The sequence below is a fragment of the Crocodylus siamensis genome, chromosome 8 (genome assembly GCF_052110815.1).
Source record: "Crocodylus siamensis isolate JL-2025a chromosome 8, ASM5211081v1, whole genome shotgun sequence".
Taxonomy (NCBI): Eukaryota; Metazoa; Chordata; order Crocodylia; family Crocodylidae; genus Crocodylus; species Crocodylus siamensis.
The window spans coordinates 69,213,605-69,237,075 of NC_143402.1; the positions used below are offsets into that span (position 1 = coordinate 69,213,605).

At 43.4% G+C, this 23,471-nt stretch overlaps 1 protein-coding gene across 5 annotated transcripts in view; it reads left to right on the top strand.

Moving 5' to 3' along the window:
* Window positions 1-23,471, top strand: part of LOC149858996 (ATP-binding cassette sub-family C member 3-like) — a 345,108-nt gene that overhangs the window by 317,468 nt on the left and 4,169 nt on the right. For all 5 annotated transcript variants that reach the window (XM_090061603.1, XM_090061602.1, XM_090061604.1 and 2 more), the window contains 18 exons: window positions 827-919; window positions 2,923-3,126; window positions 3,372-3,518; window positions 3,961-4,048; window positions 5,460-5,526; window positions 7,015-7,141; window positions 7,481-7,657; window positions 8,320-8,487; window positions 9,950-10,133; window positions 12,000-12,105; window positions 14,048-14,201; window positions 15,820-16,027; window positions 16,614-16,924; window positions 18,183-18,382; window positions 18,473-18,599; window positions 20,068-20,169; window positions 21,650-21,796; window positions 22,942-23,100. In XM_090061603.1, coding sequence (XP_089917729.1) covers window positions 827-919; window positions 2,923-3,126; window positions 3,372-3,518; window positions 3,961-4,048; window positions 5,460-5,526; window positions 7,015-7,141; window positions 7,481-7,657; window positions 8,320-8,487; window positions 9,950-10,133; window positions 12,000-12,105; window positions 14,048-14,201; window positions 15,820-16,027; window positions 16,614-16,924; window positions 18,183-18,382; window positions 18,473-18,599; window positions 20,068-20,169; window positions 21,650-21,796; window positions 22,942-23,100 — 2,769 coding nt within the window. The remainder of the gene's footprint in view (window positions 1-826; window positions 920-2,922; window positions 3,127-3,371; window positions 3,519-3,960; window positions 4,049-5,459; window positions 5,527-7,014; window positions 7,142-7,480; window positions 7,658-8,319; window positions 8,488-9,949; window positions 10,134-11,999; window positions 12,106-14,047; window positions 14,202-15,819; window positions 16,028-16,613; window positions 16,925-18,182; window positions 18,383-18,472; window positions 18,600-20,067; window positions 20,170-21,649; window positions 21,797-22,941; window positions 23,101-23,471) is intronic.

Genomic DNA, 23,471 nt, shown 5'->3' on the forward strand with positions numbered 1-23,471 from the left:
TAGGCTCAATTGTATCTGCCACTGTGAGATTTCAGGACTTACTTTCAAAATCAATATGATTTCAATTGCCTGAAATCACTGGCTGGTTCCAGAGAGAGAGTATGCTGCATGGTGCATAGTTAAGTAGCACTTTGACAGTGCAGTATGTGGTATTGTTATGTCTGGAGGAAATTTGTTTTTCTGACTGCATGAATGTAGACTGCAGCAGTGGATTTTGGGGTGCTATACCCACTATCAGCTTCCTCTTTCTTACTTCTGTGAAATAATACCTTTGTGGTACCCAGTGAAAGGCAGTGATGACGAGGTAGCCCTTTCTGGTGAAATGCAGGAACCCATCCTGTGACTACCTAAAATTGTTGGTGATTAGGAAATGCACCAGTTACATTTGCTGGCTCAGAGAGAAGTCAGAGGAAATCCACTCCCTGACTGTATATATACCTGAAACATCTCCACGTACTTTTATTTCTTTTTCTGCTGCTTGCATTTATTTTCTACAGATATCAAGATGCTCTGCTTACATTACTCCACACCTGTATTCTCTTCCTACCAACAAACAACTTAAGAAATAAGTCCTGGAGTTCTCAGGCATCATCAGTGCTGGTATAAAAAGTCATTGCTTAGGATCGCGCCAGGATAAAGAAGTTATATAATGAGGAGAAGAGATGTAGAGCCAGGACTCTTCACTGGAAGGATGGGTGCTCAATCTGTCTTCTGTTAGTGAAGCAGTTTATTGCTCTTTTCAGGGCTATGTCTTTTTAATGCTGCCTACAGGAGAAAGCATCATTCCGGGAAAGGAGAAACTTATATTTTTCTTTTCTTCTTCAAGACCTTAGGGCCTTCAGTATTGGCAGGAGTTGCAGTGATGATTTTGCTTATCCCATTCAATGCTGCAATTGCTATAAAAACTAGAGCATTCCAGGTAGGTAAGACACACAAATATCTTGTAACCCAAGCTTGAAAATCCTTCTTAATTTAATTTTTTTTTTTAAACAAATTACCTTCTTGTGTTACTGTGAATAATTCAGTGATTACAGTTTTAAAATCCTTCGATTTGATATTATTTTCCCTGTTGAATTTGCTTGGTTTCATGTCTGCATGTTACTAGACTTGGGCACGGAAGCCAGACAGGCTATGTTTCATTTCCTCATTCTTGCACGGTAATATGATGCTGCTGTTTAACTTGGCAACACTGCACGGGAGTGCTTAAAAGAATTCATTGAAATGTGGAGACAAAGTTTCCTTTTCCTTTTTTTTTTAAATGCTGTTCCACCCTTAAAAAAAACACCCCAAACTTGTAGCCCACTCTAGACCTCAACTGCATGAGAGTGCACCCTTTTTATGGAGTCCTTTCTTCTTTGACTTGTTTTTGGATCGAAGCCAGGGTCTAAAGAAAAGGTTCAGAAGGAAGTGTAAGTGAACGATGAATAGGTCCCTATATGGGTCTCTTGTGGGATCAGGCCGCAAGGAGGGCAAGTGTATGGAAAGTCGGGCTATTGTTTTTGCTTTGAGTTCATAAAAGGAAATGTAAGACCTAGTCTGGGTGAGACAGAGGTCATTAGCAGATAAAAACTTTGCAGGTTATCTGCAGCATCTTATCATAACTTGTTTATGAGCCCAACTTAACAAGCTTAATTTTAGTTTGTGCTGATGCTTTTGATGCTAACTGGAGATTATACTTATGATTTTAATAGCCATGGTTTCTCAAATAGGCCTGCTGCACTGAGTTGGATCCCTTTGTCAAGTGAAATCTGGCAATTTTCAATAAGCGTCTTGACGCCCACTTGCTGGGGTCATCTGATCCCGTCAGTTTTTCCTGCCCAAGTGCAGGGGGGCTGGACCCGATGATCTGCAAGGTCCCTTCCAGCACCTAACAACTATGAAACTATGAAATGTGCAGAATGGTGCCCTGTGCACCTGCACTGTGATGGGGCAGTTTTGTGATGAGAGGATACTTCCTCTTTCATCTGACTGCTGCCTTCTATTATGAGTGACTAGAAAGAGGCCAAATGCATGGGTATCCTGGAGCTGTTCACTTCTGTCATCTAAGATGGGAACTGAAACTGCTGCCTCCTTTCTCACGTCCTTCTGAGCAGCTAACAGATGATCACTGCCAACTCAGGCCGTGGTTGAACCAATGACTTTAAGGTGAAAGGATCCTTTATTCTTTTAGTGGTGGTCTTAGTTATCCACAATTGAGGCATGCTAATGTAATAATGCACTTTCACTTCTAGGTAAAAAAAAATCTGGGTCATAGATTGTGGTGAATAACAAGATATTTTCAGAGTGTATTATGATTATTTGGACAGTTGATAAAAATTAGCCCCGGAGGTAAAATGGTACAAAAGTTAGAAAACGAGTGTATATAAGGGCACGAGGTGCAGCTTTAGTAACAGAACAGTATTGTTATGTTCCAGAGAGCCTTTTGACAGCTAGACTTGCCAGTGGATCTACTTATTAGTCACTTGCTAATAAATATTAGCCTTCCTTTTCTCCCTTGCCCATAAGAAGATGGAAAGGCTGCATAACTGTGTATGTAAAATTTGTCATTATCTTTATACTGAGTGGGTAGATGATTTTGGAGTGACCAACTGAGTTGTACTTTCATAGTTGTTAGGGCCTGGAAGGGACCTTACAGATCATCAGGTCCGGCCCTCCTGCACTTGAGCAGGACAGGCTGCTGGGATTAGATGACCCCAGCAAGATGGGTGTCAAGAGGCTTTTTGAAGATCTAATGAAGTAAGGGGTACCCAAAGCTTTAGATAGGCACTTTCAACGTAAAGCAAAGACCTAGTCTGGCTTTTCAAAAGTACCTACATTTCACTGAAAAATACATTTGAAAATGTTATCCCTAACTAATAAATGTCATTAGTATGCAGTTCTGTCTCTGCCTTAAAAAAAAAAATGCTATTTTGAATGATCCAGGTGGAACAGATGCAGCATAAAGATTCCCGCATTAAGCTGATGAATGAGATTCTGAGTGGCATAAAGGTGCTGAAGCTGTATGCTTGGGAACTATCCTTTAACGAGAAAGTGCTGGAGATACGAAAGAACGAGCTGCGTATTCTGAAGAAAGCAGCCTATCTAAATGCTTTGTCCACTTTTGCATGGGTCTCCGCACCATTTCTGGTAAGTTGTGTTTCTGTTGCTTGCACAAATAGGCATGGAAGAGCACGGGTTTGGGGGTGACACGTAAAGCCCTTAAATAGACTGTCCCGCAAGCCAGCAGAACTCTGTAAAGAAAGAGAGCCCAGGTATCCTCTGGTAACTAAGAACTTCCTTTTGACTTCAGGACTTTATTTTAAATGTTCTTTAAGTGTGAACGCTTAAAGCCGTAAAATGTATTTTTATCAAAACCATTTTCTGACTTTTAGGTTGCACTGACCACGTTTGCAGTCTATGTCTCTGTGGATGAAAATAACGTCCTGGATGCACAGAAAGCTTTTGTCTCCCTCTCCTTGTTCAATATCTTAAGGTTTCCACTCAACATGCTTCCACAAGTCATTAGCAGCATTGCACAGGTAAGAGTCATTAGTTGCTTCAACAACCCCCCCCCCCCAGTGTCCTCTGGATTTCAAACTGGATTCTAAGCAATTCAGAATTTCTCCCATTTATCATTTTTTTTCTTTCTAATGCCATTTAATTAACATTGCACAAAATTAGCTAACTGTTCATTGATTAACCGTACGCAATGTTAGCAAGCTCAGCAACTTATATATGAGCTTTCATGTACATGAAATACCACGGACAAATTTTGCCTCCCTTGAGCAAACCTAACTTGCTCTAATGCATTTTATAAATTTTAAATTTTGGGGTATGGCCCAACCAAGGAGAAAAATGAGTAAATTTTTATGAACTACAGGGTGACAGTGCACAACGTTTTGCCTGTTTCCCATTCTGCAAAGCAGGGAATCATTCCCCATTTTAAAAAGGATGAAGTGTAATACCTGCTTCTTTTCTTAGGCAAGCGTTTCCCTAAAGAGAATTCAGCAGTTCCTGTGTCATGATGAACTTGATCCAAATTGTGTGGAAACAAAAAAGATTACTCCAGGTAAAGGCATGTTGTTATATTAATGTAGCACAGAAAAACCAAGTATTTATCATATTTATTTCTTTTTCTAGAAGAATTACCAAAAAAAAAAAAAGTCATTCCAAGGATTTTGGAAAAGAAGTCCTGTCCTGGGAAGCGATTGTTTGCTCTTATTAAGACAATGAAGCAACGTGTTTTTTACTAAACTGCTGTGCTGTTGCTTTGAGCATGCATTTATAATTTAACAAATGCTAACAGCCCCCTGTATAGCAGGACATGAGCTGAATTTTTTTCACTTTAGCCAGAAAGACTTTTTCCTATCTTGTGTGCTACACAAATATCTGGGAGGGGAGCTTTTCTTTCTTCCAAGCATTGACTCTTGCCAGTGGTACAGCATCCCAGATTCAGTGGGCAAACAGTCTTATTTTATAAGATTCATTTTGTTCTTACACAGATTGCCACACTGGTACTTTGGATCAAACCCGGCTTTGTCTGGAAGACTATCGGGGAAGCAGGGGAGCACTATAACACAGCATGCTACAGTAGTTTTATAGTTTCTAGGATTGGTAGGGATCTGAACAGATCATCAAGTCTGACCCCCTGCCCTGGGCAGGAACAAGTGCTGGGAACATAATACCCCAGCCAGATATCTATCCAACCTCTTCTTGAAGACCCGCCTAGTAGGGGAGAGCACCACCTCCCTTGGGAGCCCATTCCAGAGCCTGGCAGCCCTAACTGTAAAGTAATGCCTCCTGATATCAAGCCTGAACCTGCTCTCAATCAATTTGTGGCTGTTATTCCTTGTTATCCCAGGTGGTACCTGGGGGAACAGAGCCTAACTTATTTTCTGCTGGTCCCCCTCGTTGAGTTATAGATGGCCACCAGATCCCCTCTCGGTCTTGTCTTGCGGAGGCGTCTTGTGATTCTACAGGGGACTGAATAACCCTGCAGATCTGTAACTTGTTAGAGGAGAAACGTAGAGCTGCTAAGAGGCAGGCCTGATCTTGTCCATCAACTTATTCAGAAAATTGGCATCCTTTTACTGACTCTAGAGTAGTCTCTTGTGTAACATGGTGTAACAATTACATAGGGGCATTGCAAGCTTTAATGGGCAATTCATTTAATAGAAGCTCTAGGGACCAGTCTTGCCTGGGCTGGCTGAGATTTCCATCTCAGTTCTACATTTCCATGGTTTCACTGGATATGTTCGAGCTGAGTCTGGTTCTTTTTACTCTCAGCAGCCTTATCCTGTGGCTGAGCAGATCGCCAGCTCTTGCTTCTCATGCTTAGGAAAAGGAAGGTTTCAGGTTCCCCGAGTTCCCTTGTCCACTAAACAAGCACATCCTTTCTGTCTCCCATCTCAGCAGAAATGCCTCGCTCAGCACCAGGATATAATACATGTGCTGCCTCCTGTCTTTGTTTTGTTCTACAGGCTATGCCATCACTGTAACAAATGGGACTTTCAGCTGGGCAAAGGAGCTCGAGCCAGCTCTGAAAAAGTAAGATTTCTTTATTGCACAACATCTACCTGATTCCTGCTGTTTGGGATTCCTAAAGAAATCCACTTCCAAGGCATCCTGTAGAATATTCCGTTTCATTGCTACGAAGGAATATTATTACACTTTGTGTACATTACAGCTTTTCCTTAATTACAGCTTATATATATTTGCTTGTGTGTAAGCAAATTGCATGAGCTGATAGGTTGCTGGTTTTGCTATGGAGGTGACTGAGATGCGCTACCATCTTCAGGATCCAGGCAGTGCAGGTTTTATTCCCTTCTGCAATGGCTATTACACCATGCCCATGCCTGTGGTATCTAAGGCACTTTTTGAAAATCTGGGTTTGCAGCCCTTTCCCATGTTTTGCTTTTTGATATGAGAATTTAAACAAGCTCAGATGGAGCCTCAGTTGAGTCCTTGCATACTTTGCATTGTTTTGCATGCTGTCTCATCATTTCTTATATTGGGTTCTTATGCTACTGAGCAGGTTATAGAACCACTTAAGTAGAAATGATAACATGGGCCTACCTTCCTAAGCCTGGAGAAAGTCCACATTTTGTAACAAAACCTGCAACCAAGTGAACTTCCCTGTTCAGGGACTTCATTCGGGAAGATCCATATAGGATTACTAGCCGTTTGTCACTTGAAAAAGTCACTCTTCCCTGAAATGCCAGCTGGCGGAGGGAGAATGCTGCTTGATAGGAAGACAATAAAGAGCAGGTTGGAGTTCTGGTGGTGAATCCTGCTTTCAATACATTTTAGCAAGCCCTGTCTTCTCATCATGTTTGTGAAGAGTCTGAGAAATTCCTAAGGCCCTAGTCTGGTACTGTCTGGATCTATGCATCTGGAGCCTATATTGATATCAAAAGGTAGGGGTGAGGTGTGGGAGCCTGACCCCGCAGCTGCAGCTTCTGGATCAAGGTCTAAGTTAAGACATCAGAAGGGAAATGATTTGTACCTGAAAGTTTTGTTTTGCCCATCATAGATCAGTAGCATTTATTAGTACTCTAAATGTTTCAGTTGAATGGGTTGAACGTCTTTGAACAAAACATTTAATCCCTCCATTTTTCCCTGGATACTTTTTCTTGGCGAGGAAGTTCCTCAAATCATTTGATTGCTTCCAAACTGGATTTAACCATTTGTGACCAAGTAAGGTAGTCATGAAAAGTATCAGACAACTTTATCTATAGGGCTTGTTACTGGCTTTGATGATTTCCTCCCAAGGAATTCAGTGTATACCACGAAGCTGATAGAGAAATTGTTCTGGTCCATAAATGGGGCTCCTGTGTACTACTACAATACAAATCGTACCCGCTATAACGACTAGGGAGAGGGGAAAGAGTAACTCATCTGCATTTACTGAATCTATGAATTTGCATTGGCTGTGCTCAGGATGACTGTCAGTGCATACCTTATGCCTGGTTAGAAGAGTTATAATATATTTAGTAAATGTATGTTTAATTAATGTCCAACCTATTTCCTCCACAGTGTTAATTTGTTGGTCCCCAGTGGCTCTTTGATTGCTGTTGTTGGCCACGTTGGCTGTGGGAAGTCATCACTTGTATCTGCTGTCCTTGGTGAAATGGAGAAGCTAGAAGGGGAAGTGGCAGTCAAGGTTGGTGCTGCGTAGACCTCCTGTCCCCACTCATGCACCTAGTATATTAGATACCTGTGCATAATGCATTCATTCAAATTAGCTTAGAGCAGGGCTTCTGAGCAGTTTATGCTTTAAACCATCCTTTTGGTGTGTTTGGGTTTTGCAAATACCTGTTTAATCAAGTTCTGTTTTCTACTGAGATTTCTACTGTCCATTAGCAATTCAATGCGTATTCAAGTACAATGCAACATTGGAGTTAGTGCTATAATCATTAACCCTAAATTGCTTAGTAAAGTTAAATCTGTTTAGCAATGAATAAAAATCAGAGGCGTGAATTTTTTTTCCCTTCTTTTTCAGGGCTCTGTTGCTTATGTGCCACAGCAAGCCTGGATCCAGAATGCAACCCTGAAGGACAATATTTTGTTTGGCCAGCCTTCTAATGAACACAAGTACCAAAATGTTCTAGAGGCCTGTGCTTTAAAAACTGACCTTCAAGTGCTTCCAGGAGGTGATCAAACTGAGATAGGAGAAAAGGTAGGACCCTTAACAGCAAACGTGCATGATGGCTGCTGCTTTTTGCAGCTAAAAAGAGATTGTTTTATAGATATTCTTGACTCATTCCAACAACGTTTTTAATCATATTCTTAGCTTTCAGTTCCCGCTTAAGTGCATCCTGTTCAACAAAGCACAGAAGGAAGTGTTTTCTGTCCAGCTGTAGTCATTTGGGCTTAAACGTGTCCTTAACTTTAACTGTGTGCGCTGAAGTGTTTTACTGACTTGCGGTCCTAAATCTGATCTTTTTCTTGCTGAGCATCTTCAGTTCCCAGTAAAATTCTGAATGTGGCAAGGCAGTCTGATCCAGGTGATTGCACACTCCACCTTCTTCCACAAGGGTAAGGTAACTCATGCCAAGTTCAGGAACTTGATGCAGTTTGGAAACCCTTTTACAGAACTGATCTTGTTTGAGGGTTCCTAAATGACATTACATAAAATTCTCCCTTTAAGCTGTGATCTGAATGGAAATAAGGTGTGCTGGCTGTATGAGGATTCCTTTCCCCCTCCAACTGAGTGTGCTATTCCTTTGAAGTTCCCACACTGTGCTTAGGCTTATACATGACATGTGAGTGCACCTGAGCACTTTTAGTGTTTGTAGACTACTTATGTGATGTATTTTGTACTCTCCTCCTACCCTGCAGGGCATCAACCTCTCAGGGGGTCAGAGGCAGAGAGTTAGCCTTGCTCGTTCGGTGTTCAGCGATGCTGATGTCTACCTGTTAGACGATCCTCTCTCGGCTGTGGATTCCCACGTTGCAAAGCACATCTTTGATAAAGTTATCGGACCAGAAGGAGCACTTAAAGAAAAGGTAAGCCTGCAGCTGGATTCTCTTTTCTACACAAGCCCAAACTCCTGATCCTGCAAGGGTTAACCAAGGTTTCCTATGGAAAATATCCACGATGGCTATGTTGAAAATAGAAGTGTCTCAGGGGATTTACTGCACTCCCCTTCTTGGACTTTGTTTACAACCTTAAGGCTTCTGCTGGCAGACAGAAGCTGCCGTAATGAAGCTACTAGAGTTCACCCCAGCTCCTAGCAGCTCTGCATGACTTATGGAAGCAATTCTGGCACCAGGCATGCAGGGTACTAGCTGTTACAGGGGCCACAGATACTGCCACCCAGTAGCTGCCATGGGTGCTGGGTGGCAGCAAAAGTCTTCCGTCACAGAGCTGGTAGTGGTGTGCTGACAAAGACAAGGTCTGCTGTCACAGAGGAGCTGTAAGTAGGACTTCCCCGTAGTTTTGTTGGCAGAACTTCGTGGGATAGACCAAGCCTCAGGGTTGTTCATTACTCCCACGATACCACACAAGTGATACTCATGAACAAGTCATTGCTTCCCCCAGACTTTGTGGTATTCTTTAACCTTTTAACTCCTTGATGGTCTTGTCTCAGATATGGTATCAGGCTAGATAAGAACTTATAAGAGAAACTGCAAGGAAAAGAATAGGCTGTAGGAAGCGTGATTCAGCAATATAGACTGTGCCCTCTGTGACTAAGCGTGTACATTGAAGGTGTGACTAGTTTACATGAACATACATAAGCTAGCCTTATGCAAGCTAGCTCAGGAACTAACTGCAGCCAGTTGCAACTGGACGCATTTCAGGTGCCAAGTTCGTGTTTACTTGTGCAGTATGCGCTGAAGCCTGCCTTGCCAGAGCTACACTACTGTTAGCCCTTGACCTGATTAGATTAAAGCAACCGACTAATTCTAGATCATGGTTTAGTCATACCCTACATCAGTACTAGATTAGTTTCCCAGTTCTGATAGACTGTTAAAAACACCATCATTTCAAATGAGAGAGAATGCCAAAGCCCTGTCACTGTTGAACATTGCATGACTCTCTCCGAACAGTCATGGTTCTTCTGCCTAGTGCCTTAGCTGAACTCCGAGTTAGCCGAGTATGGGGAGCAGAGCCGATCCTAGCGGGTTCGGGACCCCAAGCAAATCAGCTTGCGTGGGACCCCCTAAACGTTGTGTGGAGCCATGGTACCCCTGCAAAGGGTGGGGAGTGGTCTCTGTGCTTCTTCTGCGGCATGGGGCTCAGCTGCCAGCTCCAGGTGGGCCCACAGGAGGCGCCGCAGCTGCTCCACCTGGTTGCACAGGGCCCCCCCAATGTGCAGGGCCTGGGACGGTCACCCTGATTCACCATACACTAATGATGGCTCTGATGGGGAGTTATGTTATGCCGGTCTAAATTCTTCCCAGTAATGGAACATAGTAGTTGCAGAGGTGGCGTTGTAATGCAGAGGTGTTTCTTCTTCCCATGCAGACCCGAATTTTGGTGACCCATGGCATCAGCTTTCTACCTCAGGTGGACCATATAGTTGTCCTTATAGATGGCAGGGTCTCTGAAACGGGATCCTATCAAGAGCTTTTGAAGCAAAATGGAGCTTTTGCAGAATTCCTTCGAAATTATGCACCTGATGAAGACACAGAAGAGGATGAGCCAACAAGTACAGTGTTTCTCGTTCTTCTTAAGCTATAGCTTAAGTCAACCAGGCCTGGATTTTTCTAGGCATAAATGTGATCAGGAAAGTGTAATAATCTGGCCTCCTTTATTTTTTCCAGCTGGCAAGGAAAATGTTAAGTATTGTCATTTTTTTAGGCTAACTAAGCCAGCTTGATAACACCTTGTAGTGTAAAGGATGAATGATGGGAATACTGAAATTTGAGTAAGTAGCTGTCTTCCCAAATAGGTTGTTTTCCTCCGGAAAAAAACCCAAAACATTCCTCTGCCTTAGGCTATGTGCCTGTGGCAGGGGACTGTTGGTGCCTGCCACTTTAAGGACTCAGCCAAGCAGCCAGCAGGTGCTTGATTGCGGCAGCTATTTTAGATCTCTGGCCGCCCATATAAACAGGGCAGTTTGCTGCTGGCAGCCCAGGTAGTAACATTGTCTGGCTGCAAGGCTGCTTGAAACACTTGGAGGGAAGGGCAGGAGCTGTAGGGGATAGTTCAGAGGCTCCTGGTCCTGGGCATGACCTAAAACTGCACCCTGCCAGGAGCGGGTGGCCTGGTGTGGCTCTCAGTGGTGCAGGAGTCCCCAGGAAATACCAGAACAGTTACCACCCTGGTGAAAGGTGGGTTGGGGTGCCTTAATAACCCCAGCTCCCACAACCAGGTGAGTTACCCCCTAGTAGGGTCCAGAAGGTGGACCCAGGAGACAGAATGGGGCTACAGACTCAGAAGCCTGACTTGAAATCCCCCAGCTGGTCAAGGCTGGGGCCACGACTGGAAGGGTCAAAGGGCCAGGGGCCCACCGTGAGGCCGAGGGCCTGGTGTTCTGACTGGCCTGGAGGTGAGGCCAAGGCCAGTGTAGCCAGAGGTCCCCGGGGGGACCACACCCATAAGGGGGAACAGCTCAGGGAGCTAAGCAGCCCCAAATGAAGGCGGAGTAGGCCAAGTGGGGTCGGGACCAGAGGATTCTGGGGCCTAGAGTGGGGCCAGTGATGTTAGCAGCTAGTGGATGCCATTTGCAAGGCTTGGGCTGTGGTGTAGGGGAAGAATGGAGCTGCAGATAGCGCTCCCTGGCGTTGGGGCAAGAAATAGGCAGCCTCCCACCTATTTAACAACTTACTTAATTAACATCAAGGTATGGCAGGCGAGAAGGCGGGCAGTTGGCCCAGAAACAGGTGGGCAGGCCAAAGGCAAATTGGCCCAGAGGAGACCCCCTTGTTATAGTGCCTCTTCTCTACAATAATGTGAGAAATTGGATTCTTTCAGTATTTCTAAATTATGAGAGAGAGACTTCAGCAGTTAGCAACGATATTATTGGTGGGAAAATTCAGTGGCAGTCTAAGGATAGATTTGGACTTGACTGTCCCAAAGGAGTATCCAGAGCACAGTGTTTCTGTTGTACAGCCTGATGCAAATGACTTCCTAATCTGAGTTCTTTCAGGTTTTTAGCTGTCTGAATTTATATGGTGGAAAATGAGAGTGATTTGGTTAATGTATTCCTTGGATGTAGCAATATGCATCAGGAGTGAAAAGCCAAATAGGAAGCAGAAGTTATACGTAATCCTCCTGGCAACAAGAGAGAGCAGTTCCTCCTGGCTTTCTAGGCTGAAACACTGGAAGGACGGGTTCTGTTCACAAATGTGGCTAGAAGTGATAATAATGCCACCCCTTAGCACTCATAATGTCTTCCAAATACTTGACAAACATTAATAAATCATGCCAGCTGCCCTGTCAGGTACAATCACCATTATCTGCATAGGGAAACTGTTGCAATGAGCTTCAGGACTCAGGCTTCCAATTGCTGTTTGCCTCTTGAGTTTCTGCTTTGTTCAGCATAAAGTTTAGATGCAATCTTGCATTTCAGTGCTAGAGGAAGAAGAAGTCTTGCTTGCTGAAGATACACTCAGCAACCACACCGATCTCACAGATAATGAACCGGTGACAAATGAAGTCCGCAAGCAGTTCCTAAGGTAAACATTAAGGATTTTTGTGAACCCACTGCTTAGCTGAGCTTGAAGCATGTTTTAAGGAAACGGTCTTTAACATTAGCAGGTAAGGTAGCTGCTAGCATAAGGTAGCTAAGCTACCAGACTCTGCATCTTTCATTGTAGACTTCCATTCCTTCTGTGTCGAAGCCTCCTGTGACCATTTAAAAAAATAATGGATGATAATATCACATAAAACATCTATTCCTGTGAGACTGGTTTTTAATCAAAAGTGAATTAATTCCAAGTGACTGTGCAGTTCTCAGATGGTGCTACAGTAAATATTTATACACACAGCGCTGGGCTGCTGCCAATTAGATTAATAATAGGCCTTTGCTTCCCACCTGTCCTCTGAGTGTCTTGGAAGTTTTGGGGGTTTTTGAGTAGCTCATTCAAAGATGTAGTCTACTTCCATGGCAAAGGGTCCTTGCTGGATAAAGGCAGGGGTTAGGTCAGTGCTGTGAGTGCCACAGCTACTTGGAGCAGATGTGGTTGTACCTGAGGACCAGGATATGGATGACAGTTTTCTCAGTATGTTCGGAATGATTACTGGTTTTGTGGATTTAAGTGTAGTGGTCTCTACTTTTTTTAGTATCGTGGTTTGTAGGGTGCCATCCTGGATGTGCGGATTGTGGTATGAAGAAAGCTGATGTTTGTATAAGATAATGCAAGAGAGAATGTGAGAGATGGGTAGTAGTTGTTGAAGTTATGGTAGACTTCAACGAGCGAGTCCAGATGTTCGGTCCAAACAACGAAAATGTCATGTGTGCATCACAAGTACAAGGACAGGTTCGATGGCACAGTTTTCCGAAAACTTCTCTTCAAGGTGGCTGATGAAGTGGCTGGCATACTGGAGAGGGGAGCATTTTTGTGCCCATAGATGTGCTCATGATTTGGAGGATGTGTTGGTTGTTGAAAGTAAAGTTGCTTAGGTGATGATGAAATGGATGATTTGGGCCATGCATTGTGGTGGTAAATCTGTGTGTAGTCCCATGTTCTTACTGGTATTTTCGGCAGTATTGTCTTAATTTTGTGAGATGTTAGTATATCGGCTAGTGACAGTCATGGTCTGTCTTTACACAGAGGTGGTTAATGTTCTGGATCTTGTTGAGGAAGTCTGTTATGCCTTGACAAAAACTTGGCCCTTTGAGTGTCAAGTGGTTTGAGGATGATTCTGTGAACCTTGGTGGCTCTCCAGTGAGGGTATCAGCTTGATATGATGCCAAAGTTTCCTTACTATATTTAGCTGCTTTCTCTGCTACCTTCCCTGTGCTCCCCAGGTAATAATGACCTTTTTCTCTTTTGAATGGTCTTGTTCTTTTCAATAACTAGGTTACCTGTTTCAACTGCCCTTTACTGGTTTTGCAAGCTACTTCTGATACCGTCTCTCTGCTCCACAAACTGCCCTCTTTTCCCTTCTCTACATAACCGTATCCATGAAGCTAAACAGCCCATTTGATCTTATATCTAGGTTTAGGCTGCATCTGCTTCTTTCCCGGATCTGGTGAAGGGCTCTGTGTGCCTAAAAGCTTGTCTCACATCCCTCCCAAGTATATGGTGGGTCTGGTAAAAGATATTACCAAATAAACCTTCCTTTTTTTCATATTCCTTGGACCATTCTGGCTACAACAGCACTCTGGCTTTAAAGTCAGGCTTGTAAATACAGGGTCTGCTTATTATACGTGGTGAGCCTCAGCAGCTTCCATAGAGCTCAGTAGGAATTTTTTTCTCATCACCTCTGACAGTGGGATTATGTATGTAGGTATTTAGCCTAACTGCCCATATCTGCAGCGGCGACGCGCGCAGACATCTCACAGGAGGAAAGCAGGAGAATTGGGAAGCAAGTGCCTGTCTCCTCAGCCTCAGGCCTGCATTTGAACTGCCACGATCTTCCTTCCCACTCCTAATAAACTCCTCATTTTAACAGGCAAATTAGTGTGATATCTTCAGAGGTGGGAGAATGTCCCAGTAAAATGTCAACGAGAAGAAGAGTATGTGAAATTAAGCCAGTAGAGACTCTGCCAGCAAAAAAAAAAGATGCCAAAAAACTTATTGAGGCGGAAACTTCTGAAACGGGAACGGTACGTGTTGATTTTTTTTTCCTCTTTTTATTTTCTTTTAATTATATTTCAGTTTATATATAATGTTTTATTATACATAAAAACGTGTTCTGTTAAGCATGTTGCGTTCCAAATGCAGGGAGATGATAGCTTTACAAAAGCCACAAGGCAATTTAGGATTTGTTGTACTAGATCAGGTGCCTGGGACTTTACGTCTGGGATAATATCAGCAGAGGCTTCTGTACCTGGATAGCACTTTATACTGCTCCATGAAACGTGTCTGATCCCACCAGCCTTCGCACTGCATAGCTCCAAATGTTATTTGTCCCAGAATTATCTAGACGCTTTTTAAATGTAGCATTATTGTTTGTTCCTGACAGTCTACAGAAGTGAATTCCTCCCGTTAGATGTGTGCTGCACGAAGATAGTTTATTTCACTTAAAATTGTCCTTTCCGTGGTCTCCGGGGAGCATTTGTTACACCACATTGTAGAAACAAGAACGTTTTGCAACCTGTATGCAATCCTGGGTTAGCTGTCCTCCCCAGAGGGTCTCCATGTTCTGCTGAAGGAGAGCCTTGCCAGTTGAGGAAGGGGTGGTAAATGACTGAGCACATGAAGGAAGGAAGATGCAATGAAAATACCTAGGCTTGTGCCACCAAAAAGTTTCCTGGACTCTGTTAAAAAAAAAAGAGCAGCCTCCAGACTGCATTTTTACACATTAAACATTGCTAGGGCTCAGTGTCACGGAAATTGGAGGAGATATTGGTTCAATCAGTGGTTCTCAAACTTGTTAGACTTGAGGTGCCTCCTTAACTTTTGTGAATTGAGCGGCACTCCATTTCAAATACGAATGCATTTATTGCAGTGCTTACCTGCTCGCAGAGAGAGGCGGGGCACTGGGGCCAGGCAGGGACAAACCTGGCTCTGTGCTTATCTCCTAACACCTGCTTATCTCTTCACACCTCAGGTCGCCCTTCAAAAGATCTTGCAACTCCCCGGTTGAGAGTCACCGGGTTAAGCATTATTAGTTGCTGCCTTATGTCATGAACCTTTCCAAAGCAGCTCAGACAATGGGAATCATGCTTATAATTATGCCCTCCCCTTATTCTTTTAAAGATGCAGTTCTGCTGTGGGTCCCTCTCTAAGCAAGTCTGCATGGGAAACCTACTCTGCCCAGCAGTGGTGCCCTTAAACACGCCGCATTGCTCCACCTCGGGCTGCTTCATAAGCTGGCAGCAGCATAGCTGTGTCCAGGTAGCAGTGCAGTTGGGCCAGTTAGTATGGGGGACAGCTGATTAGCTTTCACTCAGCCCTGCTAATTAGCCCACCTGAAGCACAGTAGTCTAAAGAAAAATTATGCATGATCCCAAAAAAGCAAAGCCAGACAGACTGTTTCAGAGTAGTTGCCACCCACTGTCAAGAGATGAAGCTGTCTCTTCAAAGGAGCAATCCCCTGACTTCGAGCGAAGCTAACTAAATTGTATTTCCTGCAATTTATTGGAGGTTTGGGCACTCTCAAGCTTAGTGGTCCCTCTACTGGATAGATCTGGGAAGGATTCTTTTGCTTATTCTCTCTCTCAGCTCTGGACTAGAGTTGAATGTAGACATATAAATACACTGTGCTCTGCAAATTTTCAGGTCAAGTTGACAGTATTTTGGCAGTACATGAAGGCCATCAGTCCCATAGCATGTGTAATTATATGTTTCCTGTATTGCTGTCAAAATGCTGCTGCGATTGGGGCCAATGTATGGCTCAGCGACTGGACCAATGAACCTGTGATAAATGGAACTCAGCATAACACAAGCATGCGACTCGGTGTCTATGCTGCCCTGGGCCTCTTGCAAGGTAAAAATATTTCTCAGATGAATATAGTTATTATTCATCCTCATGTAGCAAAGAATGAACTGGGAGTGTCATTGCAATAACTGCAAGGGGTCCTGTGCTCCAGAAAAGATGATTTGTGAGAAAAGGTAAAAAAGTAACATGGGGTTGGTAATAGTTGATTGAATTGACACTTCAGGAACTACTTGATCCCAAGGAAAGGAAGGATTAAGAAGCTTGGATAATGATGCAAGGTGCTGGGAGGGGCACAGAGATATTAAGTAAGAACTGTAGGATTAGGATGGCAGCGGTGAGAATGAAATGGAGACTCAGGGGCAGGGTGAAAGCTGCATGGAGGGTGTACACAAGGATGAAATAAGATACGTACCTGTCGCATATGGGCTGCCTGGCTGGATTCTGCTGACTTTATTCACCTAAGTTGTTTCCCTGCAATCAGCAATGTGTAGCACAGGAATGGGCCTAGATATAGCAGATAAAGAGGAAAGTCTTCCACCGTAATGAAAACAGCTGATTCTGTTAAAGTCAAACAGCTTCATGTTGTGCACACTGAGCTTACAAACTTCTGCAACTTTCTCCCTTGTGTTAACAGGTGTCCTAGTGCTCATCTCTTCCTTCACGCTGGCAATGGGTGGCATCAGTGCAGCCCAAAAGCTTCACGCTGCACTGTTGGAGAACAAATTTCACACGCCCCAGTCTTTCTTTGATACCACACCAACAGGTCGGATCATCAACCGCTTCTCTAAGGACATATATGTGATTGATGAAGTGTTACCACCTACCATCTTGATGTTCCTACAAACTTTTTTCACCTCTTTGCAAACCATGATTGTAATAGTAACAAGCACTCCACTCTTTGCTGTGGTTATTATACCCCTAGCAATTCTATACTTCTTTGTCCAGGTAATTTATTGTTTGTGGGGCTGTTGTCCTGACAATTATGGTACTGTTCTTATTGTTTTGTTCTTACTTTTACCACCCTGCAGAAACTCTGGAAATACTCTCTTTGCGCTGATCCTAAAAGTCCCTAAAAAGGCAATAAGCTTTTTTTTTTTTTTTAAACTTTATTTTATTTTTAGCTTTTTGAAAAGCTCACAGGATGACCTTTTGAAACCGTATAACATATATTTATGGAAAGAAAATATGGATACTCTTGACCCATTTAACTTCCAACCATTAGTTCTTGTTATACCTTCTTTGGCTAAGTTAAAACCAGACAAAATCCAGCTTGGTCTGATAGATATCAGGAGCCTGAATTTAGTAGTTTCAATCAAGTTGCCAAAAGAGGTGCCCATCTTGAAGATAATATCATATTAACGGGCAGTCTTGTTTGCACTCTTGACCGGGCTGTCTGATTTTGAATTGGGTTGCGCAGACTGCGTGCCATCTTCCTTAGATGTGGCGTTTCTAGGGGCATGGACAAACGAACAGATTATTGTGATTTAGTGTTGAGTGGAGACTTGCGATGGTAGACGGCAAGGTAGATATGTACCTTTGTAGACTAACTAAATAAGATATATAGAGAAAAGGCACAGGCTTTCAGGAACCTGGGTTCACTTACACTGTGGAAGGACTTGCTGTGTCAGTCGTTCTGCAGTACCCATCTGCACATCTGCTCTTCACAGGAACTGAAACATCGCTTGGGGCAATGTAGCCTTCAGCAGGGTCAAGCTGAGCATAGTTTAGCTTTCACTTAGCACACAGTAAGAATCTGCTCGCAAACTGTTACTGGAGAGTGGTAGACAGGTGTTAAGTCCACACCCAGCAGTAATTTCTGTTAATGTATTGTTTGTCTGTCTCTTAGATCATGCCAAAAGCCAAGCAACTGGAAACCGGGAATAGGTTTATAACTTTTTCCTTCATATATATATATATATATATCTGCATCGCAGGGGGATAAGACAGCATTTTTCATAATCACCTGTCAGCGCATCTGTGAGCTGATATAAAATGTACTGATCAGTGATGTCAATGGAAAACCTATAGTCATTTGACTGTGGGCTTTTTCATTTCAGTGGCATCATTAGTCACTATCACTCTTTACTATTAGCATTAGCATTAGAAATATTTAGATTAGAATTGTATTATTGTACATTTTTCATTGCTTATTTAAATTTTTAAGAATTATTTTGGGTGATTGTTTTACATTTAACGTTGGCAGAGGTTCTACGTGGCCACCTCGCGTCAGCTAAAGCGCCTGGAGTCTGTCAGCAGATCCCCCATTTATTCCCATTTTTCGGAAACAGTCTCAGGGACCAGTGTCATCCGAGCCTATGGAAGAGAGAAATCCTTCATAGACATCAGCGACATAAAAGTAGATGAAAATCAGAAAAGTTATTATCCCGGCATTGTATCGAACAGGTAAGGCCATACCCACCATTTAGGCAGGCTAATGTTTCCATGGCACTTCAAGTGATTATTTACCCCTCTGTATGTTTGCTTATTTAACAGGTGGCTGGGTATTCGAGTTGAATTTGTAGGAAGTTGTGTTGTCTTCTTTGCTGCTCTCTTTGCTGTATTGGGTAAAAACAGCCTGAATGCCGGCCTCGTAGGACTTTCGGTATCCTATGCATTACAGGTGTGTATTTCCTGTCTCAAATGAGTGTTCATGAACATTTTTTATCCATAGCATTGTCCTATTACCTATTATTGAGAAGTACTCATAATAATCCTTGTTAATGAATAACTGTTATCACCCAGTGTGATGGTAATAACAGTTTTTACACACACTCACTACTTCTAGAAGGCCTGAGTTCTTCACAAATGAGGAATTTATATGAACAGTTCCAGTGATCACCTCTGAGATTGGGTCCCCTATGTGCTATGGGTAGTCATCACTTCAAAGAACTTGCATTAAAAATAGATAAGATGGTATCCCTGCTTCTGTCCCTGTGAGGAGAAATGTTTAGGGTAATTTGTAAAAAAAAAAAAAAAAAAGAGATCTTAATCTGACTAAAGTACAACTTGCACAAAAGAGCAGTGAGACAAGGATGATACGAGGGATGCAGTTCTGGACCATGAGAAGAAGGAAAAGTTACTAGTAAAAGCAGAGATGATAATGTTGAAATGGATTCTTGGAGCCGGCTTGAAGGAGAAGGTGAGAAAGATAGCATTAGGACAGCCTTGGGAGTACAAAAAGTCACCAAACAGTCAGAGAAGCTAGATTGAGATGGCTTAGTCATGTAATGAGGCAGGACAGAGAGACCACTGACTACACAGATAATCTACAAGATGACTCTGACTGGCAAGAGGCTGAGATGATGATCAAGACCAACGACATTGGGACAGAGAGGAGACACTCAAGCATCCAACCAGATGACGCAGTAGATCACTACTAATGGAGAATAATGTTCTGAGCAGCTGACCCTACCCTGAAGCCATATAAAGAAGATGATGACAATGACGGTGTCCCATTTTAGGGATGGGGAAATGAGGGAGAGTGAAACTAGGGGTGCCTGTAGACGTGCTGGGAGGATACTCTGATGTGCTATAATTACAGTGCTTCAGAGCAGACTCAATTAATCAAGTCTGCTGGAGCATGGTAATTACTGCGCTCGAGCAACCTCTCATGTATCAGTGTCCCCATGCACCAAAATGACGTCAGGGGTGTTTGAACTAAAGCTCGTCAAATGAGCTTTAGTTCAAGTACCCCCACTGCCATTTTGAAGCGCAGAGAAATTGAGACGTGAGATGCTGCGGTGCTTTAATTAGAGCAGCTCTAATTAAAGCACCCGTGGAGCATGTGTAAAAGTGCCCTAAGGGACTTGACCACTGTTACAAACCAGGTCTGTAGCAGATATCGGACCTCAATCCAGGTCTCTTAAATTTCACAACCTATCTGTAAACTTTGGTCCTGTTGCCTGCACCAGACGATGGAGTGGATCACAACATCATCTGGTGCAGGCAACATATTGCAACATAAATTGCAACATATTGTAGTTTAGGGTATTGCTGTAAAAACAACCTATAATGAGATTAATACTGTAAACTATACGCTACACTCCTGTCCTTCTCTGGGGTAATGGTTTATTCTTTTTATTGTCCAGGTGACAGTGGCTCTGAATTGGATGGTACGGATGGCTTCTGACCTTGAAAGCAACATTGTAGCTGTAGAAAGAGTGAAAGAGTATTCAGAAACTGAGACCGAGGTCAGCTCCTGAAGTATTCACAAGCAAGCATGTTATGCTTAGAAACATGTAAATATGCATGGCACTTTGTTAGACGCTAAAACCAGGAGGATTCTGCTCTCAGGGCCTTCCTGTGTAACTTAGATAAGTATAATGCTCTAGACCAGTGATTCTCAACCCTATTAGATTCAAGGCAACCCTTGGAAAATGCCAGCTCTTAGTTTTCACTCATTTTGACTGAAGAGAAAGAATAGAGCAATTCGTCTTTTGCAAAGAAGGCAGAAAGACTACAGCAGGTCTGAATGTTTTTAACACTATAGACTCCTATTTGAAATCTCCAGGTTTATCTTATGACTCACGTTTGCGCACCTAACAGTGCTAACAGTTCATGGCGGTACCTCTGAAAAGATCTCAAGACACCCCAGGGTGCTGTGGGCACCCAGCTTGAGAATCACTGCTCTAGAGGATAGTTTGGGCTCATCTGTACTACAGAATTTTACTATTGGTGTTGATACAAAGCCAAATTTGCTACTGAGATGGACAGGCAAAATGCTGCTGCAGTCAATGGAACTGCACAGAAATATATTTTCGCGCACAGAAATTTTGTCCTGTTGTCTACATGCTGTTCGTGTAATTAAAGGCCCTAATTGGGTGGACAGGAATGTGATCTATCCCTGCTGCCAAGCATGGCTGTAAAGCCATCAGCAGGCTGTCCACAGGTCTGACACAGTACCTCTCTTAGTCAGCTTAGACAGGCTGCGGGTCTCCCATGATTTTCTTCCATAGGGTATCTCAAACCACAATGCACAGTGTTGTCAAAAGAGCCCACCTACAGTCCTTCCCATCTGGTACCAGAAGCAAAGGCAGTTTGGGATTGCCACCCAGCATCCCAAAATGCACCAGCACAAGCAAGTTGTTCAGCTTGGCAAATAGATAGTTATGCCATGAAATCTACTTGTGGACATGGAGGATATTTTTAGTTACGGTGCACAGTAGAGGGAGGATTGTGGGAGGCAGAATGAGAGGACGGCTACTGTGTGCAGCCTTGAAGCTGAAGCAGCGTGTTGAGCCAGGAAGCCAGGGAAGACACAAAAATATATTGTGGGCCAGATCTTGAGCTGCTGTAAAACAACACATTGCTTCTGCGCTCCACTTCACTTGAAAAAGGATACTGTGCTCTCCGAAAGCTTGCTAGAAACATCAGCCCCTCCAAGTTGGTTTAATCAAAGAGATCAACTCGAATCAAAAGACTCTGTAGATCATACTGCTATGGAAGGCAGTGGAACTGTGCTGCTTCGCACCAGATTCGGTTTGGGCCCTAGAAGAATGGATTGAAATGAAGGGGTCAGTTTTTCTTGCTAATCGGTCTACCAGATGCAGAAGAAAAGGATTTTTTTTTGAAAATGCTTTAGCAGCTCCCATACCACAACTGTAGTATTTTAAATCAGTCTGCCCCTTTTCAAGCCTTCAGGGAGTATTGCTCACTGCCACTTTCTTTTAGGCTCCCTGGATAATTGAAGACAGGAGGCCACCAGAAGACTGGCCAGCCAAAGGGGAGGTAGAGTTTGTTAACTACTCGGTGAGGTACAGGAAAGGCCTAGATCTGGTACTGACGGACCTAAACCTCAGGGTGAACGGTGGAGAAAAGGTATGATACCGCATGTTGTCTCTGGTGTTTCACATGGGATTTGCTGTAACAAAAGTGGCTGTGACAGATCCTCAGCTAGCGTTAAAGGACATAACTCCATTTACGGGCACAGTGAGTCTGATGTACTGCGTTTAAAATGCTCGTGTAGACTTCAAAGGAAGTGTCTAGCATCACCGTTTCTCCCAAAGGCCAGCACAGGGTTGGTGCATTTCTGAGTCCAAGCAGTTCTTGCGTCTAACTTTGATCTGGGAAGTTTGTGTGATGGAGGGAAGTGATCCTGTTGAGTGATCCTGTTTCATAGTTACATAGTTTCATAGTTTCTAGGGTCGGAAGGGACCTGAGCAGATCATCTAGTCCGACCCCCTGCCATGGCAGGAAAGAGTACTGGGGTCAAACGACCCCAGCAAGGTGTACATCTAGCCTCCTCTTAAAGCCCCCCAGGGTAGGAGCCTGCACCACTTCTCTTGGAAGCTGGTTCCAGACCCTAGCCACCCTGACCGTGAAGTCGCGCTTCCTGATGTCTAACCTAAACCTACCCTCTGCCAGCTTGTGACCGTTATTCCTGGTCGCTCCTGGTGGTGCTCGGGGGAACAGGGACTCCCCCAATGCTGTTGGAGAAAACTTTGATTTTTCTGCATCAAGGAACCATCCAAAACCTTTCGCTTGTCAGCTTTGTTCCATCTCAACATGCTGGAAAATGCTAGTTTGCTTCATGTCCCTGGGGAAAATCTGTTTTGCTGCTTATTCTGGGAGAGTCCCCCAGTTAAGGGGCTCTGGTTAAGGAGGAAGAATTGCCTGTGAGCTAAGCATTCATAATGGGAGCTGCATTTTGGAAGCGAGGTGTATGCATTTAGCTTAATTAGATCTTCAGCAAATCCATACATTATATATACCTATTTATACTTGTTACTGCACAAACTCATGGAGTGATAACACCTACTTAGCATAATACATGACAAGTGGAAATGAGGGCAATTGCGGGGGAGAAAGGTTATTGTATGGGTGTATTTTCTCTTTTTAGCATCAGCTCTTGGATTAAAATCTGTTTCTCCTCGAAAGGGGTTAATATCACGTTTCTGATTCTTAAATAGAATTGATAAGAATTATTAATTGTCCTGTTCTTAATTCTGCAATGCACATTTTAGATAGGAATTGTTGGAAGAACTGGAGCTGGGAAGTCTTCCATGACCCTCTGTCTCTTCAGGATCCTGGAAGCTGCAAAGGGAGACATTAAAATAGACGGTGTGAGAATTTCAGAGATTGGTCTTCATGACCTACGATCCAAGCTCACAATTATTCCTCAGGTAACCCAGTGCTTCTCTCATTGCAGTGTGGTAAAGGCACTGAACTTTAGTAGCTCAGCAAACAGCAAATTACAATGTAATGGCTCCTCGGAGGAAGGCATCTTGCTCTGCCCACAAAATCAGTAATTGCTAGTTAGCCATACACGTACATATCTGCAGTAGAACCAAGTTCATTTTTACGTGGCCTGGTTTTATACATCACCAGCTGAAGTAAGACGTAAACTGAAAGCCAAGGTAAAAGGATTTATGCAACTTCTGGAACAGGATAATAGCATAAATAGCTATTGAATGTGGTAAATTTGAACGAGACATTTAGGTCTAACTTGGACATTTAGACCTTTGACCAGAGCTCATAAAGTTGGCCACGGGTA